The 18,117-nt window shown below is 41.2% G+C and overlaps 1 protein-coding gene across 3 annotated transcripts in view; it reads left to right on the top strand.

Annotated features, from left to right (window-relative positions):
• GHR (growth hormone receptor) overlaps positions 1–18,117 on the top strand; it is a 566,569-nt gene that overhangs the window by 366,424 nt on the left and 182,028 nt on the right. For all 3 annotated transcript variants that reach the window (XM_073621808.1, XM_073621818.1, XM_073621801.1), the window contains one exon: positions 2,953–3,033. In XM_073621808.1, coding sequence (XP_073477909.1) covers positions 2,964–3,033 — 70 coding nt within the window. In that variant the 5' untranslated portion in view covers positions 2,953–2,963. The remainder of the gene's footprint in view (positions 1–2,952; positions 3,034–18,117) is intronic.

Consider the following 18,117-nt stretch of genomic DNA (forward strand, 5'->3'; position numbering starts at 1 on the left):
GCTTTGACCTAAGTCCAGTCCAGGAACAGGAGGAGGAGGATTTCTTGTACCAAAAATTGGTTGCTTTATTAATTGTGACCAAATAGATCATATGCCTTTCCTGCGGGAGCTCCAGGAGAATAATCCAGATGATTTTCGGAATTATCTCTGGATGACGGACCTCTGCTATCACCAACTCTTGGCATTGTTGACCCCCTATATTAAGAAGCAGGACACATGCATGAGGCTTTTATTTTATTTTTTGGTTGAATAATAATGATTTGATTTCGTATATTTTCTATATTTTTGGATGCATAGAATGCACTTTTTGGTTAAGTTCTATTGGCAGATAACATGTCTAATTTTATTTGTTTTCTTTTTTTAATGCACAATAAAAAAATTGTGGAGAATAATACTTGGCTACGTGTTTTACTTCAAATGACAGTTTGGGAGTAGGCAGTTACATTTAAAAAAATACAATGTAAAATTAACAAGGGACACCAACATAGTTGTATCTTTGATCTTAAAAACTACGGGATAATGGTGTTGTGGTACCTTGCCCAAAAAAAAAAAAAAAAAAAAGCATAATAATAATATTCTTGATATCACTAGAAAAAAAATGTGTTTGCAATAAATCCATCAGTATCACCAGCAAAGCAGCGTCATTATTATCCCATTAAAGAAGAAGAGAATTGTGCGCTGCATTTGGAGATTTCATAATTTGCCACGTCACGAATGTTAATTCTCCATTACAAATCTTAGTTTACAAGATCGACCGCTTCTGGCTCATCCTTGCTTCTGAGCATGCGTGTTTGTACTTTGGACTTTTGTCCGACAGACTTGTGTACACACGCTCGGAAAATCCGACAACAGACATTTGTCCGCAGGAAATTTATAAACCTGCCATCCAACATTTTTCCACGGAAAGTTGGCCAACAATTGGTCGTGTTGGCGTACAAACGGTCGGATTTTCTGCCAACAGCCTGTCATCGAACATTTCCTGTCAAAAAATCCGATCGTGTGTGCGAGGCTTTAGGAAGTTAATTGCTATTCTACATACATTTCTTCTATGTCCATCTACTTATACACTATATTACCAAAAGTATTGGGACACCTGCCTTTACATGCACATGACCTTTAATGGCATCCCAGTCTTAGTCCGTAGGGTTCAATATTGAGTTGGCCCACCCTTTGCAGATATAACAGCTTCAACTCTTCTAGGAAGGCTGTCCACAAGGTTTAGGAGTATGTCTATGGGAATGTCTGACCATTCTTCCAGAAGCGCATTTGTGAGGTCAGGCACTGATGTTGGATGAGAAGGCCTGGCTCGCAGTCTCCGCTTTAATTCTATTGCACCGATAGAAGGTGTTCTATCGGTGAGATGTCAGGACTCTGTGCAGGCCAGTCAAGTTCCTCCACCCCAAACTCACTTATCCATGTCTTTATGGACCGTACATTGTGCACTGGTCCAAATCATTTGGTGGAGGGCGGATTATGGTGTGGGGTTGTTTTTCAGGGGTTGGGTTTGGCCCCTTAGTTCCAGTGATGGAACTCTTAAGGCGTCAGCATACCAAGACATTTTGGACAATTTCATGCTCCCAACTTTGTGGGAACAGTTTGGGGATGACCCCTTCCTGTTCCAACATGACTGCGCACCACAAAGCAAGGTCCATAAAGAAATGGATGAGCGAGTTTGGAGTGGGATTATACACTGCTATAGCCGCCAGCAATAATCACTGTCTTCTCCCCAACCCTCCCAGGAGCCGACAATAGCTCGGCAGGAGGGATTCCCCTGATCACGAGAAGACATCAATAAACACTCTTCCGAAAATATGAGATCGCACTATAGCTGTCATTCCGCTATAATGTGGTCGGGAAGAGGTTACAAAAAGAATTATACCTATCCTTTAAACAGCACCTAATTTTGCATAGTAAGCTGAGCGCTATAGGGCTCATAAGTGCACCTTATGCAAGGAAAGAAATTTGCACCGTGTGTGGCTGGCCTAAATTCAACTTACCAGCAACCATCTGTAACTAATATTAGTTTTGCAGATAACCCCCAATAACTCTGCTCCAGGTTCTCAATACCCTGCTATACCCAACTGATGGGTGCTGCCTCCAGATGTTTCATGATCCATACACAATATCCAACAAACAAAAGAAAAAGCCGCTCTCCTTCTTAAAGCCCAGAGTGAAATGTTTAGGTATAGTCAGGTACAAGGCTAATTCACCTGCTCCTCTATCACGTTTCACTGAACTAGGGTTAAGTTTCTAGTGGAATAAAACGTGTTAGAACAGCCGGTGAATTAGCCTTGTACCTGACTGTAGCTATTAAAGTTTACTCTGGTCGTTTTCTTTTTTGCTTGTTGGAGAAATGAGTTTTTGGTGGCCATAGCCTTTGTCATCCTTCTGTCATGAAATCCACAGCCACCAATGCAGATTTGCTTTGGGGTACTATCAGGGGCAGACTGACAACTCATGGGGCCCCCCGGGCAATAGGAGATTATGGGGCCTCCGGGCAATAGGAGAAGATTATGGGGCCCCCGGGCAATAAGAGATTATGGGGCCACACAGTATACATACACACGTACAGAATACACACACAGAATACACATACACACACTGAAAAGGTACTGGAGAGGCGGGGCAGCTATAATCTTGGGATTTTTAAAAAAACACAGATTTTTACATATTGTCCCTGGTTTTATTGAGGCTGGCAACCCTGATGGGGCCCCTTAGGGCATGGGGCCCTCGGGCAGTGCCCGAATGGTCAGTCCGCCCGCCCCTGGGTACTGTGAACATGGAGTCATCTGTACCTGACTTTGCTTTCTGGCACTGCACCCCTAGTATAGAGCTAGAATTTTATTTCTATGTAAATTTGGCTTTTGTTCAGGATTGATTATCCGGAGGGTTCTGGTACATTTATAGAGTACAATCACATACACAAATAAACATATTCTTCATTTTTTGCAGGCCCCGGAGAAATGGCTTTTTGGCTGCTGCTAGCAACACTGATGCTGGTCTGCCAAAGTGGCTTCAGCACTGCAAGTCAAGGTAAGACCTGTTATTTATATAGGAGATGTATACATTTTATGGAGTGCAAGCTAAAAGCTATGAAAAAAAGCCAACAATGATTGTCATTTTTTTGTGTTTCTTGAGTTCTGTGAGTTGAATAATTTTGCTCACTGGTGATCAGATAGATAAATGGACTTTATACAGATTCTGACTGCTTGTGGCCAACATAAGTGTGAACGATGTGATGTCATTGGAATGGAATCTTTCTGTATTCAGACAACTTGCTAAGGGAAGCCCAGTTTGGCTCTGTCTCTCTCTTCATGACACTATTCTGTTTAAACTGTTAACTTCTGGCTGTTTCATCTGGTCTGTGCTTTATTGCAAGTGGTGTTTATATCAGTTGCATTACTTAAAGGAGACCTAATAATATGTTATCATTTATCATTAAAAGGCAATTCTAGGCATATTTTGTCAAGGTCATCATGAGAAAAACATGCTGGGGGAGACCAATAGGGTTGATTTACTAATGGCAAATAGTTGCAGTTGCCCCAGAGCTTAGTAAATTAGGTAAGTCTTCACTTTGCAAAAAGTACTCAATCACGTGCAGGGAAGATTAAAAAAAAAACAGCATTTTTGCACGCACATGATTGGATGATCGAAGTCAGCAGAGCTTCTACTCATTTACTAAGACCTGGAGCTACTGCAGACTGCAACTTTTTGCCTTTACTAAATCAACCCCAATGTCTTCTGAATATGCGGAAGGCAGTAGTTAGTATTTCCTTAGTCTTCCCTCCTTCAGTGATCACTCAGATTATACATAACAGGGGTTGCCAAACTTTCTAAACCAAGGGCCAGTTTGCTGTACTTCAAACTTTAGCTTGGCTGGACAGCGACCACTAAGAGTAAAAAAATGCCCAAACATCAGTATAGGAGTAGACAATGCTTCAGGCTTGGTTGCCAGTGGGAAGAAATGTGTCCTGTCATTGGTGTTAGTGGGAGGAATAGTGCTCAATTGTTTATATCCTTGGGAGGAATTTTGCCTCATCATTGGTCAGTGGAAGGAATGTTGCCCCATTGTTGGTGTCCATGGAAAGAATAATGCCTTTTCGGTGTTAGTGGAAGGAATTGTGCCTCACCATTGATGTCAATGGGAGCAATAATACCACACTGTTGGTGCCAGTGTAAGAAATAATGCCTCGTGGTCTTAAAAAAGATGTACTGAGCTTCATCAAAACGTTGACAATAAAAACGCTGCAAAACTAATGTCTCTATACCAGTTTTAGATTTGTATGGATTTCTGTGTGGGTGAGCATCTGAGCGTTTTCCTCAGAGTGCGGTGTTCGGCATGTGGTCCAATTGAATCCCCCTGAGGAAGTCATGTGTTCTGTGGTGAAATACATTAAAAAAATGGGGCGGAACTTGGATGACGTCACAATGCTTGATTGGAATGTGGAAGCTCCGACGGGAAATGTTGGATGTGAGCTTGTTGTCGGAAAGTCCGACCGTGTGTATGCTCCATCGAACATTCGTCACACAAAAGTTCGCGCATGCTGGGAATCAAGCAGAGTAGTCACACTGGCTATTTAACATAATTTTTCTCGGCTCGTCGTATGTCTTGTACGTCACCGTGTTACCGCGTTCATAATTGTTGGCCAACATTTGTGTGACCATGTGTATGCAACAACCTTCGAACAAAAATCCACAGTTTTGTTGGCGGAAAATCCGATCGTGTGTACGGGGCATTACAGTTGAAGCAATATTGCACAGGGTCGCTAAACCTAAATATAAAGCTGGCTACATCTTGTGTGATTTAGCACCTAAGCAATGTGAGTGTGTTATTCCTGTATTTGGAAAGAAATGTTTTAAAAAGATAAGCACCATTTTAGTGTTTTGTTTGCATGGTGGTGAGCAGAGTAAAAGGAGGAGGCGATTATCAGGCTGTGGCGTGTAACAGTGGGTTTACCAAGGAATCGACTATGGTCCAAATAAAAGGGACAAAAAAGTGCAGTTTGACCACGCATGCAAAGTGATGTCAAATAGCTGAGGTAGGAGTACATCTGATGGTGGTCATGCTTACAGTGAATATTAGGAACACTGAAGGTGGAACAGTCCTAACACATACATTATCTCACATAAGTGAGTACACCCCTCACATTTTTGTAAATATTTTTTTATATCTTTTCATGTGACAACACTGAAGAAATGCCACTTTGCAACAATGCAAAGTAGTGAGTGTACAGCTTGTATAACCGTGTAAATTTGCTGTCCCCTCAAAATAACTCGACACACAGCCATTAATGTCTAAACCGCTGGCAACAAAAGTGAGTACACCCCTAAGTGAAAATGTCCAAATTGGGCCCAAAGTGTCAATATTTTGCGTGGTCACCATTATTTTCCAGCACTGCCTTAACCCTCTTGGGCATGGAGTTCACCAGAGCTTCACAGGTTGCCACTGGAGTCCTCTTCCACTCCTCCATGACAACATCACAGAGCTGGTGGATGTTAGAGACCTTGCGCTCCTCCACCTTCCATTTGAGGATGCCCCACAGATGCTCAATAAGGTTTAGGTCTGGAGACATGCTTGGCCAGTCCATCACCTTTACCCTCAGTTTCCTTAGCAAGGCAGTGGTCGTCTTGGAGCGGTCGTTATCATGTTGGAATACTGTCCTGCTGCCCAGTCTCCAAAGGAAGGGTCATGATGTGCTTCAGTATGTCACAGTACATGTTGGCATTCATGGTTCTTTCAATTAACTAGGTAGCTCCCCAGTGTCGGCAGCACACATGCAGCCCCAGACCATGACACTCCCACCACCATGCTTGACTGTAGGCAAGACACACTTGTCTTTGTACTCCTCACCTGGTTACTGCCACACACACTTGACACCATTTGAACCAAATACGTTTATCTTGGTCTCATCACACCATAGGACATGGTTACAGTAATCCATCTCCATGTCTTCAGCAAACTGTTTGTGGGCTTTCTTGTGCATCATCTTTAGAAGAGGCTTCCTTCTGGGAGGACAGCCATGCAGACCAATTTGATGCAGTGTGCGACGTATGGTCTGAGCACTGACAGGCTGACCCCTCACCCTTTCAACCTCTGCAGCAATGCTGGCAGCACTCGTATGTTTATTTCCCAAAGGCAACCTCTGGATATGACGCTGAGCGCGTACACTCAACTTCTTTGATCGACCATGGTGAGGCCTGTTCTGAGTGGAACCTGTCCTGTTAAACCGCTGTATGTTTTTGGCCGTCATGCTGCAGCTCAGTTTCAGAGTCTTGGCAATCTTCTTATAGCTGGACATCTTTATGAAGAGCAACAATTCTTTTTTTCAGATCCTCAGAGAGTTCTTTGCCATGAGGTGCCATGTTGAACTTCCATTGACCGGTATGAGAGAGTGAGAGCGATAACACCAACTTTAACACACCTGCTCCCCATTCACAGCTGAGACCTTGTAACACAAAGGAGTCACATGACCCCGGGGAGGGAAAATGTCTAATTGGGCCCAATTTGGACATTTAGGGGTGTACTTACTTTTGTTGCCAGCGGTTTAGACATTAATGGCTGTGTGTTGAGTTATTTTGAGGGGACAGCAAATTTACACTGTTATACAAGCTGTACACTCACTACTTTACATTGTAGCAAAGTGTAATTTCTTCAGTGTTGTCACATAAAAAGATAAAATATTTACAAAAGTGTGAGGGGTGTACTCACTTCTGTGAGATACTGTATCTTACTAAGAGGAATCTTTGGAGGACTTTTTCAATAATTATGCTTGTTTTATGTGTTTAATTCTGTCTACGTTTATTTTCACATATTTTTTTTTTTTGTTACACACTAGCGCTGCACAGCTGATATTTGATTTATTTATGTGTTGATTAGTATGGGAGTCATACTGGGTGCATAGCAGCTGGATTTTTAGATGGTGATAAATTATTGGTTCTGTTTTTCACACATCAGTTTTGGTAAAAAGCCAACACAGCAGCTCACAAGCGATATACTTTTAATAGAGTGTAGACTGTTTAATGCCTCATGGTTGGTGTCAGTGTGAAGAATAGTGCCCCACTGTTGGTGTGAGGAGAAGGAATGAGCTCTCTCTCTCTCTCTCTCTCTCTCTCTCTCTCTCTCTCTCTCTCTCTCTCTCTCACAGATACAGGGCTTTGAAAAGGTGATAGCCCCTAAGAGAGGTGGGGACAGTTTTAGAATCCTTTATAAACTGGAAGTTTTTTGAATATTTACACTTCAAACTAGGATTCCCATAGGTCTAAACTTTGAGTGGGACCTGACCCATTACTATGTCTTGTTTATGCGTTTGTTTAATCAATTCATTCCATTTGTTTTTGGATATATATATATATATATATATATATATATATTTTATTTTTTTTTTATATATTTATATGTGAGATGTTTATAGATTATAGTTGCACTATACTGCAACCCATCGAGAAACTCATCATTGTTGTTACCATCATGTGTGTATGCTTCAGTATTGGCGCAAAATGCTATACCTTGCAATTTTCTGTTCTTAGTGATTCAATGTTTTTAGTTTTTTTAATCGTTAGTCATTTTTGTTTGTTTTGATTATTAATTCTGTATTTACTTTTCACTATATATATTTTAATTTTTTTTTATTAGGATTATGATCTGCTTTTTCCTTTAAATGGGAACAGATCTTTGAACGATGGTTGCAATCACTTAATTGAACACACCTGTACCATCATGTGATTTTATATACTAGTGTGTGTAGTGGTTGAACCTCATGTAGTTTGGACAAAGCATGTTTATAGCGTGAAACGCGTCACCCTGTTCCTCCTCTGTCTGTATGATCATCCTGTAATGCTTTTATTGATTCTTTGAATAAAGCTGAATTGCATTGTTTGTGGGTGTGCAGCTATCCGATTTCATCGTTCATAATGAGGCCTCGTGGGTGATGTCAATGAAAGGAATAGTGCCCCATTGTTGGTGTCAATGAAAGGATTTGTACCACACTGTTGCTCTTGGTGGAAGAAATGATGCCTGATCATTCAGGTCAGTGAGAAGATAAGTGCCCCAAAAGCTGGGTGAAGTCAAGAAAAAGGGGTTGCAAGCTCCAGTTTGGAGACCACTGCATTATAACATTGTCATTTATGGTGCCTCGCATGAGAGGCAGCAGTAGGCAGCAATATGTATGAACAGCCAATAACGTAACAGTCCAAGCTGGACCAATGTAACTCTGCAATACAAACCATACCTGGAGTTCAACTTTAAGAAAAAAAAAATTGGACTTGTGTGGGCTATTTCAGTACCTTTAATTGAATGTAATGGGTTGATAGAAATTTCTCTCGATCTGTAAGAGCCAAAGATACAAGAGATGGTGGATGCTGTGACTTTAACTTATTAATATATCACAGATGGTGAAATTCACTTCCAAAACAATAATACTATTATTAGTAGTACAGATGGCCATCTTATGTAAAGAAAACTGAGATCTGATTCTCTCCTTTATTTTATACGTACGTTTAGGTAGTGCTAAGTGTTTCATGAAATGTGGCAAAATTGTTTTTCCAAGTATATATATGAGCTAGAACAAAATAAAGTGTAGCGCCGATAAAGTGCAAAATTGCTTATATAATAGCAATATAAAGAAAAAAGTCCAAAAAGATATAGTAAAAAAGTCCCACAGTGTACATAATAGATGAAGAATACAGTCTGTAAAACACCGCCAGTACACATGAAGAATCTTCTTGTGGTGCATAAAGACCCAGTCACCAACATCTAGTGAATTCAACACTCCCCAAAAGACATGGCTACCATTAGAGCAGCGTATGCACATAGGTTAAATTGGAGGTCTCAGAGAGTCAATGTGCTCAGCCACCTGAAATGGCACCTTCTGCTGTGCTCCAACTAGGATAAATAAAGCTCACCACGAGCCAACAATGATCTTCAATAGTGTAGTAAGTGTATTACCAGATAAAATCTAAATCCTATAAAAGCAAAGTAAAGTCAGTAAACAGAAAAAAATGTGAAGTGAGCGTTATACTTCTGTTGTACAGCTGCTAGCAAAAGGCAATATACAACATCAGGTATAAACTTCAGTACAAAAAAAATCCACTGAACTTACATCTAACACCGCCAACCAGATCACCAATATGGTGGCGTGTAGTTGTGGCACTTAAATCCTACCCTTCGCGATTCCCACCAACGTGAATCCTCAGGGGCCACCTGATTGTGCAGTCACTATTTTCGGTAAGCCTTTAATCCTCACAATGATTGCATTTTCCTGCATCTATTAATTGGATCACTGGAAGATTTGTTTTTTCTGCCTAACACAGAAGGACTTTTGCTCGGACGATTTATTAATTTACTTTGTACACTTTCACAGCGCTTTTGTTGTTATATTATTTAAAGTCAGTAGACTCAAGTGGAAAGCCACTGCCGAGCACCAGAATAGCCGCCCTATATATTTGAGATAGGAAACCTCTCTGCAAAAATACAGGTGACATCATTCAATTAGGGCTGGGGAAAAAATCGATTTCAATCTTGAATCAAGTTGAGAGGTCAAATCGATTCAAATTTTCAGCAAATCGTTTTTTTTTTTTTTTTTTTTCACCAGGTCCGGCGCTGACACCGCAGCGGTCCTGAGGAGCTGCGGGCAGGGGTTTTTAGGTGAGGCCTAGTCCGCGAGGCCGGACGCTGCGGACTAGACCGAAGCCGCGGCCTCGCCTAAAAACTCCTGCCCGCAGCTCCTCAGGACTGGCACGGTGTCCATCAAAAAAAAAAACTCGATTTGAATCGTGAATCGAGTTTTTTTTTTTTAATCGCAGATTTTTTTATTTTTTTTTTAGAAAATCGCACAGCTCTACATTGAATTAAGTTTTTTATTAAGTTTCCAAGAAAAAAAAAAAATCTTTTACTATCATTTAACACAAGTAATTTTCAGTATGAATTAAGACAAATCAATAGTCAATAAAGAATGAACAATAAAGAGAAATAACAAATTAAGATCATGGATCACAGGAAGAACTGGGAAAGGGGTTGGTATGTTAATTGTCATAGTGCCTATTATACAAATGTGATCAACATATGCGGTCTGCCTTTATACACATCACCCTCTTCATAGAGAAAGAAATTTCCTGTTCAGAAGTATCTGAAATTCTGGGACATGTGTCAGGAGATCATCAGTGATTGTGGCTGATTCATATTTTAGTCTTGCGTGGAAGGAGAAGGAAGATCAGCACAGAAACAAAAAAAAAAAAAACAGATATGGCTTGAATGTTACCAGGGACGTTACTATAAATATTGGGGCCCCATAGCAAAATTTTGGTGGGGCCCCCTGGCTAACTCTCTGTAGCAGCTTCCAGCATCACCTATAACAACATGTTTTGTAACTTCACTCTCTCAATCAACACTTTTTTTAATCCTTTTGCTGCTAGCATTAGTAGCTAGGAAGGTATAATATATTTACTTGTTTTGACCCTTTTTTTTTTTTTTTTACATGTACATGAGGGAAGGAGGGGCTTTCTCAGCTAAGCACGCCCTCCTGCCTGCATGACTGAACTAAAGGGAAAATGGATTCCAGGAAGTAAATGTTGCAGGAAGCATCTGCCCTTACTCAAGATGGCCGCAGCCAGAAATGCTAGGGGGGGTGTTAGTACTTTGCAGAGACAAGGCTCAGGAAAGTCATTGTCTTCTTACACTTCAAAAGACTTGGAAATACATCCCCTGTACTGTAATTAGCTAAAATTGTGTTGGATTCAACTTTAATTTCCAGCTTGTGTATGGTGCCAAATGATCAGGTGACCATACTGTCCAGCAGTGGCTGCTGGGGCTCCATTTTTTGGTGGCAATTAACCCCCCCCCACACACACCCGCTCACTCGCCTGCAAGCCCCACACTTACCCCATCCAGGTCACGGGCCTCTCCTCCCAGCCAATCGGTCGCTTCTCCTCCCAGCCAATCCAGTCTTAAGACCCGCTTCCTGTCCTGATTGGCCGGGAGGAGAAAAGGGACGATAATAGCGAATGTTGATTCGCTAATGTCTCTGTGCCCCAAGGCCAACCTTTTTTATAGCCAATTAGAGCCTCAGGCTCTAATCATGTGCTGCAAAAATAAAAAAAACGTTATAGAAATCTATGTGTTCGGCAACCCGCATGGAGATTGAGGGGGGGTGGCGCCCCTTATAGACCCGGCTGCCTCTGCTGTTCAGACAGATTGGGTCTAAGGAGATATGTGAATGTATAGGGCAGCATTTGAAACATAACACAGCTGTCCTACGAGGGTTTTGCTGGGGAGGAACTATGCATTTTTTGACTGCCTTAAGCTGTGTATACAGAAATAGTGGTTGATTTACTAAAATTGTAGAGTGCAATATCTGTTGCAGCTGTGCATAGAAAGTATTAGTAATCGGCTTCCAGGTTTTATTGTCAAAGCTTATTTGAACAAGCTGAAGTTATAAGTTGATTGGCATAGCTTTCAGTTTTAGTAAATGAACTACATTTTTTTTTCGTTCAAACAGCAGTTTGAATGAACAAAATGACAGATTCCTGCATCAACACAAAGATGTATGATTCAGGGATCTCTCCTGCTGTGCTTTGCATCTAACAGGGGGACTCCTTCCTGCCAAAATACATGGAGGACAACATGGAGGAAATCAAAAATCCAGTGCTGGCTGGCACCCTTTAAAAAAAAAAAAAACACCCAATAAAAAGAAGGCACATAGAAGAACACAATGGGGTTTATTTACTAAAGGCAAATTAACTTTGCACTACAAGTGTCCTTGCTGTAGATCTGAGAGGAACATGCAAGGAAAATAAAAAAACAGCATTTTTGCTTGTACATGATTGGATGATAAACTCAGCAGAGCTTCCCCACATTTCAGATCTTCCCCTCAGATCTACAGCGACTGCACTTCCAAGTGCACTTGTAGTACAAAGTGGATTTGCCTTTAGTAAATCAACCCCATAGTGTATCACAGTAGTGTCCTCTTGCCCCCCTTTACATCACCCCCCACAGTAATATCCTATTATTTGACCTGTATATTATATGTCCTGTATTATTTCTCCTTAAAACATTAGTCATCCATTGCTTCTTTAGAGGTGCACATAAGTCCTCCATTAGCAAGCTTTAGCTCATAATATGTACTGTAAATGAAATGTGAAAGCCTTGTGGGAAGTAGGGGGATTTACTTAAAATGACTGATTTCTTTAAGTCAGCCATGATGAAAGCAGTCCTGGAGGGAACACTTTATATAAATGATTAATGGATACCCCACCCTGAGTGTTGCTGAGTTAGATCGCACTCTTAGGAAATTACTGTGAGTGAGGTGCTGACCAATTCTTACTGGGATGCAAAGAAAGCGAAAAGTAACAGTTTAATGAAACTCTGCTTGTAAATAGAATAGAAAAGAACAGATACTATAACATATGATAAAAATAATGATGCAGCACAACTAAAAAAATGTCCCTTTAATAAATGAGTCCCAAATGATGAAACAAAAAAGTTGTTAAAGTGGAACTTCAGTTATTTTTTCATCTTTCCATCTATTAAATCTTCTGCCCTGGATTTAACATTTTTTTTTCTGCCAGTAAATACCTTATACAGCCCACTTCCTGTTTCTTGTATGGTCATTAGCCTAGGCGTATGACATCATGCATAAATAAAAGAAAAAAAACGCGCTGAAAAATAATATAAACACTTAAAGCTGCACGAATAAAACACCAATACCTGTGTACAATAAAAATAAAAGAGAAAACAAACGTGCGCTCATAATGAACATAATCTGTGTAAAAAATACATAATCTAAATCCCTGTAAGAAAATCAGAAATGTGCATCAAAAAAATATTGATAATTAATAAATGGTAAAAAGCTGTGAAAAAATATGCTTAAAAAGTGTCATAACATTTCAAGAAAAGTTTTCACAACCCAAATGGTTACTGGTGAAGGAATACCGGATCTGTATGCCGCTAACGGTGGACGAGGTGGACGAGTTGGTAGAAGCCAAGCTGGAGACGCACACTGTATGAGCTGGATCCGGACATCATCCATCCACAGTCCCTGCAGAGGGCAAAGTCTGCCTGCGTTTGAGACCTCGCCAGAGAGGAGGTCCATCATTGAGGGTAAGGGTCCACCTTTTAATACTGTGGGACTATATGAGAGCTCTTATCCTCATTTCCCTCCCTCTCCATATATATGTGCAGTGTCTGACTGGTCGGAAGGTGGATGCTTCCTCCTGCTTCTGTGAAGTAACTGTATATGTATGGGACTCCCTCTCCTACTGTTCATCATAAGAACTTTCGCTCCTTGGAGTATTTCATCTAAGGACTGTTCCTTATCCATTTGGGTTGTGAAAACTTTTCTTGAAATGTTATGACACTTTTTAAGCATATTTTTTCACAGCTTTTTACCATTTATTAATTATCAATATTTACACAGATTATGTTCATTATGAGCGCACGTTTGTTTTCTCTTGTATGACATCATGCACAGCGCGCTCTCTCACTCTCATGGGAGTTTGCCAGGAAGGGAGGGGGGATGAGTCATAAGAGGGCCAATGAGAGCTGCAGAGCTGGAGGTGTGCCTCTGTGTGTCTGTGGAAATCCAGGAAGTGAACAGGCAGCAGCTTCAGCTGCCCACAGTTAAAATGGATGCAGCCAGACTTAGTGGAGGGAGATTTCTGCAGCATGTACAGAATCACAGTATATATAAAATAATTTGCAAAGTGGTTGGAGGGAAGCTTAAGAATGACAAAGATGGTTTTATTACAAATTATGTGAACAGACTGAAGTTCCTCTTTAAATACTTTACATAACCAAAAAGTATTGGGGCGCCTGCCTTTACACGCACATGAACTTTAACCTCCCTGGCGGTATGATGTCAAATTTTTGATGCTGAAAGCGGTCTAATTATTTTGCATGGAAATTTGGCGTTTTATATTGTAGGCCTGTCATTCTTAGAAATAACTTACTTAAATCTGTCCAAACAAGAGTCTAGTAGACATCCTGGGTATGATAAAGTTTAAAACACGAAATCATAAATTATAATATAATAAATAACTATAAATAAGTATAACAACAAATAATAATAAAATTGATTCAATAATGTAATCAAATCAAAAACACTGAAATTCGCTCAGTCGCAGAATTGTCGCTGTCGTCACTTTCAGTGTTTGATGACGAATTTACCCACGAATCTCTATCGCTTAATTCTGCAAGTGATACTAATTTATTATCGCTGTTTTCTAGCTGGTCTAAAACTGCTTTTGACGTAAAGGGACGCTTTTTGGTTGCCATGGACAATCTCACCTTTCTCCTATATAAGTTGTACCTGTATATCTGCAACCCTTTCTTCTCTATGACCATTCATAGTGCTCAATTTTAAAGCTTGTCTGAGGGTTCTGAAAAAAGAGGGCGGAGAGTAGGGCTGGGCAAAAAATCCATTTGAATCTTGAATCGAGTTGAGAGGTCAAATCGATTCAAAATTTCAGCAAATCCATTTTATTTTTTTTTCACCAGGACCGGCGCTGACACCGCGTTGGTCCTGAGGAGCTGCAGGCAGGAGTTTTTAGGTGAAGCTGTGGCTTCGGCCTAGTCCGCGAGCCTAAAAACTCCTGCCCGCAGCTCCTCAGGACCGGCGCGGTGTCCAAAAAAAAAAAAACTCAATTCGAATCATGAATCGAGTTTTTTTTTTTTTTTTAAATCGCAGATTTTTTTTTTTTAGAAAATCGCCCAGCTCTAGCGGAGAGCTGAAGTTACACTCTGCAGAGCTCAACGAGGAGAGCTCAGACAGCTGATTGGAGATAAGGGACACCCCCCCCCATCCACACAGTACACAGAAACAGAGCTGAGGCTGTAAATCAGCTGGAGGTCCTTCCTGTCACCTTGTATCTCTTGGTGTCAGGAAAACTTTACAGAAGTGATTCATGCTGATAGCAGAGGAACGCAGCAGCAGACAAAAGTGACACTTTGTGATCTTAATTGCAACAAGTACACACTATAGAGAGATATGCTTTGTTCATATTTCATGTCTGAGGCTTACAACCACTTTAAAGTATTTTTATATTTCTCTTATACCAAAATAGTTTGTAGAGGAGTCCTTCCTTAGGCTGAACTTGTTTTGTTGGTTTGTTCTAATATGAGCCTAGTTCTTAAGAAATGAGCTCCTGGTGGATATAAAGAAGCTAGACTTGAGTGTTTCATTGCCTGGCTTACAGCCACTATGTTTTTGTTGAGGAGGGACATGACTCACTTTGAGTATACAAAGCTACTTCCACCACTCTTGTACAAAGTAGATAAGACAGTGCTTTAGATGTCACTGAGTTTAATTCTGTGCTACTGGCATGTCCCTAAGGCCCCTTGCACACTGAACCGTTCAGCTGCAGTGGGTCCCTCCTGGCGGTTTAGGCGACTTCACACTGCCCCACTGCGCTTTGGGCAAAGCAGCTAACCTGTGGTTTTCTTGTCGGTTAGTTGCTCTTTCCAATAGACTATTATGTCCTTAGTTTTTGGTGTGTTTTCTGAAAGAGCACCAAGAACGCAGGGCATAATTGAAGTCTATGGTAAAGCGCAGCTAACCCACACGAAAAATAAAAAAGAAAGAAGGACGGCGCCCTCTAAGTGCAGCATGTATGTTAAAAATATTTATTACAATAGATAAAAACACTCACATTTGAGTTGCTAAAAACCAGCATGTAAAGTAGTTTCATCCGCGTGCTCTCGGGGGATGTGGGTGTCCCGGGCCAGTGGGGGGGTTCCTGGGATGTGAGTCCTGTGACCTGGGACCTCGTAACTGTTCCGGTGGTGCCGAGGGTCCTCAGAGCCTCCAGGTGGCCAGGATGTTGGTCATGGATCCTCCGTGGAGCGCCGTGCTGACCTGCATCTTCACTTCTGGGAGCGGGGTGAGGCTGGCGGTGCTTCGCGTTCGGAGCATGCGTGCTCCTTCATCAGGCTATGCTGGTGGCCATATTCAGTGTGGGAATTTATACCATAGGCACTGGGAGGGGTGGAGAGGTGATTGAGAGTAGGGCGGGACTATGTATAATGATTGGGTGCGTAGGTAACCATGGAGATGGGGTGTACACAATGTGGAATGGGAGTGAAGGGAGACGGGGAGTGGGCGGGGCAGGGAGTGAGGGGGGGGAGATATGCAAATGAGTATGTTGTGGTAAGGACATATATGTGTGTATATGAATTGTGGGGTAAGCAGAAGGCGGTCTATATGAAGAGGAATGTTGTATTGATCATAGTGGACGGAACAATATATATATATATATATATATATATATATATATATATATATATATATATATATATATATATACGTAAACATATATGGGAAGGGAATACAGAAATGCAGAAAACGGTATATAATTAAAGAGGTATATAATTATAGGGAGAGATGGGTGGTATATATGAGAAGAAATGACGCAATGATGGAAAAGGAATAAAACATGTACAATGTATATACGTGTGTAAACACAAAGAACCATTTATATAGGATCCTTTCACACACATATATACACATATATACACATTTAAATGACGCTTAAGATTGGGACAAAAGGAGGGGGGAAGTGTGTTTCCAGACGGGTATTTGGGAATGAGAGGAATGTTATGGGGAATACTGGGAAATAAATAAAAGTAAAAATAATAAAAATAAAAAATGAAGATAAATATAAAAATAATAAAATACAAATAGATAAAAATAAAAATAATAGTAATAAAAATAAATATAAAAATAAAAATAAAGAAAATAAAAATAAATAAAAATAAAAATAAAATTTTTTGTGGTTTTCTTGTCGGTTAGTTTCGCTTTCCAATAGACTATTATGTCCTTAGTTTTTGGTGTGTTTTCTGAAAGCACCAAAAACGCAGGGCATAATTGAAGTCTATGGTATAGCGCAGCTAACCCACACGAAAACTGTGGGTTAGCTGCACTTTAGCCAAAGTGCAGTAGGTAGTGTGAAGACACCCTTTAGTGTACAGAGTGGTATTTGCGCTTAGGGCACTGTCTGTTCATGTATGAGGTTCTGCAACATAGGCCTTCTGCATTCCGGAACCTTATCCGTGAACAGACAGGGCCCTAAACACCTGTACCACTCGATACATTGTTCAACCCCGTCCAGTAGGGCTTAACACTTTACCTGTCCATCCCGCATGCTCTTAAGTGCTGGGAGGGATGCACTGCAGCTGAGTGGCCCCATGTGCAAGGAGCCTAATGTGTGCAGTGCACATGAGCCCCAAGGGGGAGGGGGCCCACTTTGCCCTTATTGCACACTTTGGGGATTAGATTCAATAAGCGCGCCTTACTGTGACACCATCCTGTGACGTATGTGGGATAAGATGCTGCTCAAACCAACCCAGGGCTTTAGATCTGGATATGGCTGTGTATGGCCTCTGTGAGAAAGCCCCAGGAGGTGGGACGAAACATGTCAGGGGCGTGGCCAGCGCACCACTGGCTTAGGCCATATACAGCCTTAGCCACATCTGAAGCACTGGGTCTTTTTGAGTGGCGTCTTATCTGAATAAGTGCCAGACTCTTGCTCCCAATTTCTGAATACTGGTAGGGACACCTAGAGAGTGCAAAATTTTGGTGCAGCAGTGCATGGTAGCCAATCACCTTCTAACTTAAGCTTGTTCAGTTAAGCGTTGACAAAATAACGTGGAAGACGATTGGTTTCTATGCAGAGCTGCACCAGATTTTGCACTCTCCACACTCCGTGGAACGCACGCGTCACTTCCGGTAGATTACATCTCTGACGCGTTTCGTCACTTCCGGACGTCGTCTGAGGGCGCCCTCAGATGACGTCCGGAAGTGACGAAATGCATCAGGGACGTAATCTACCGGAAGTGACGCGTGCGTTCCACGGACCAGAGAGGAACCAGGAAGTGTATCGTTTTTGCAGTACACGGCGAACGCTCTTAATGACTTCCCGGGAGCCATGGAAATTAACAGGCACAGTGCACTTTATACAATTGCTCTATATAATATATTCTCTGGTACGCATATCATAAATAGGGGGGGCATATTTGGATGTTTGGTTGAATAAAACAATTTTAGCAATATCACACTATGTGGACGTTCTATTCCTCCTATATGTTATGCTGCAATAACCGAGAGTATTACTGACATCTGGTGGCCTTAT

Source organism: Aquarana catesbeiana, linkage group LG01, assembly GCF_042186555.1.
Source record: "Aquarana catesbeiana isolate 2022-GZ linkage group LG01, ASM4218655v1, whole genome shotgun sequence".
NCBI classification, from domain to species: domain Eukaryota; kingdom Metazoa; phylum Chordata; class Amphibia; order Anura; family Ranidae; genus Aquarana; species Aquarana catesbeiana.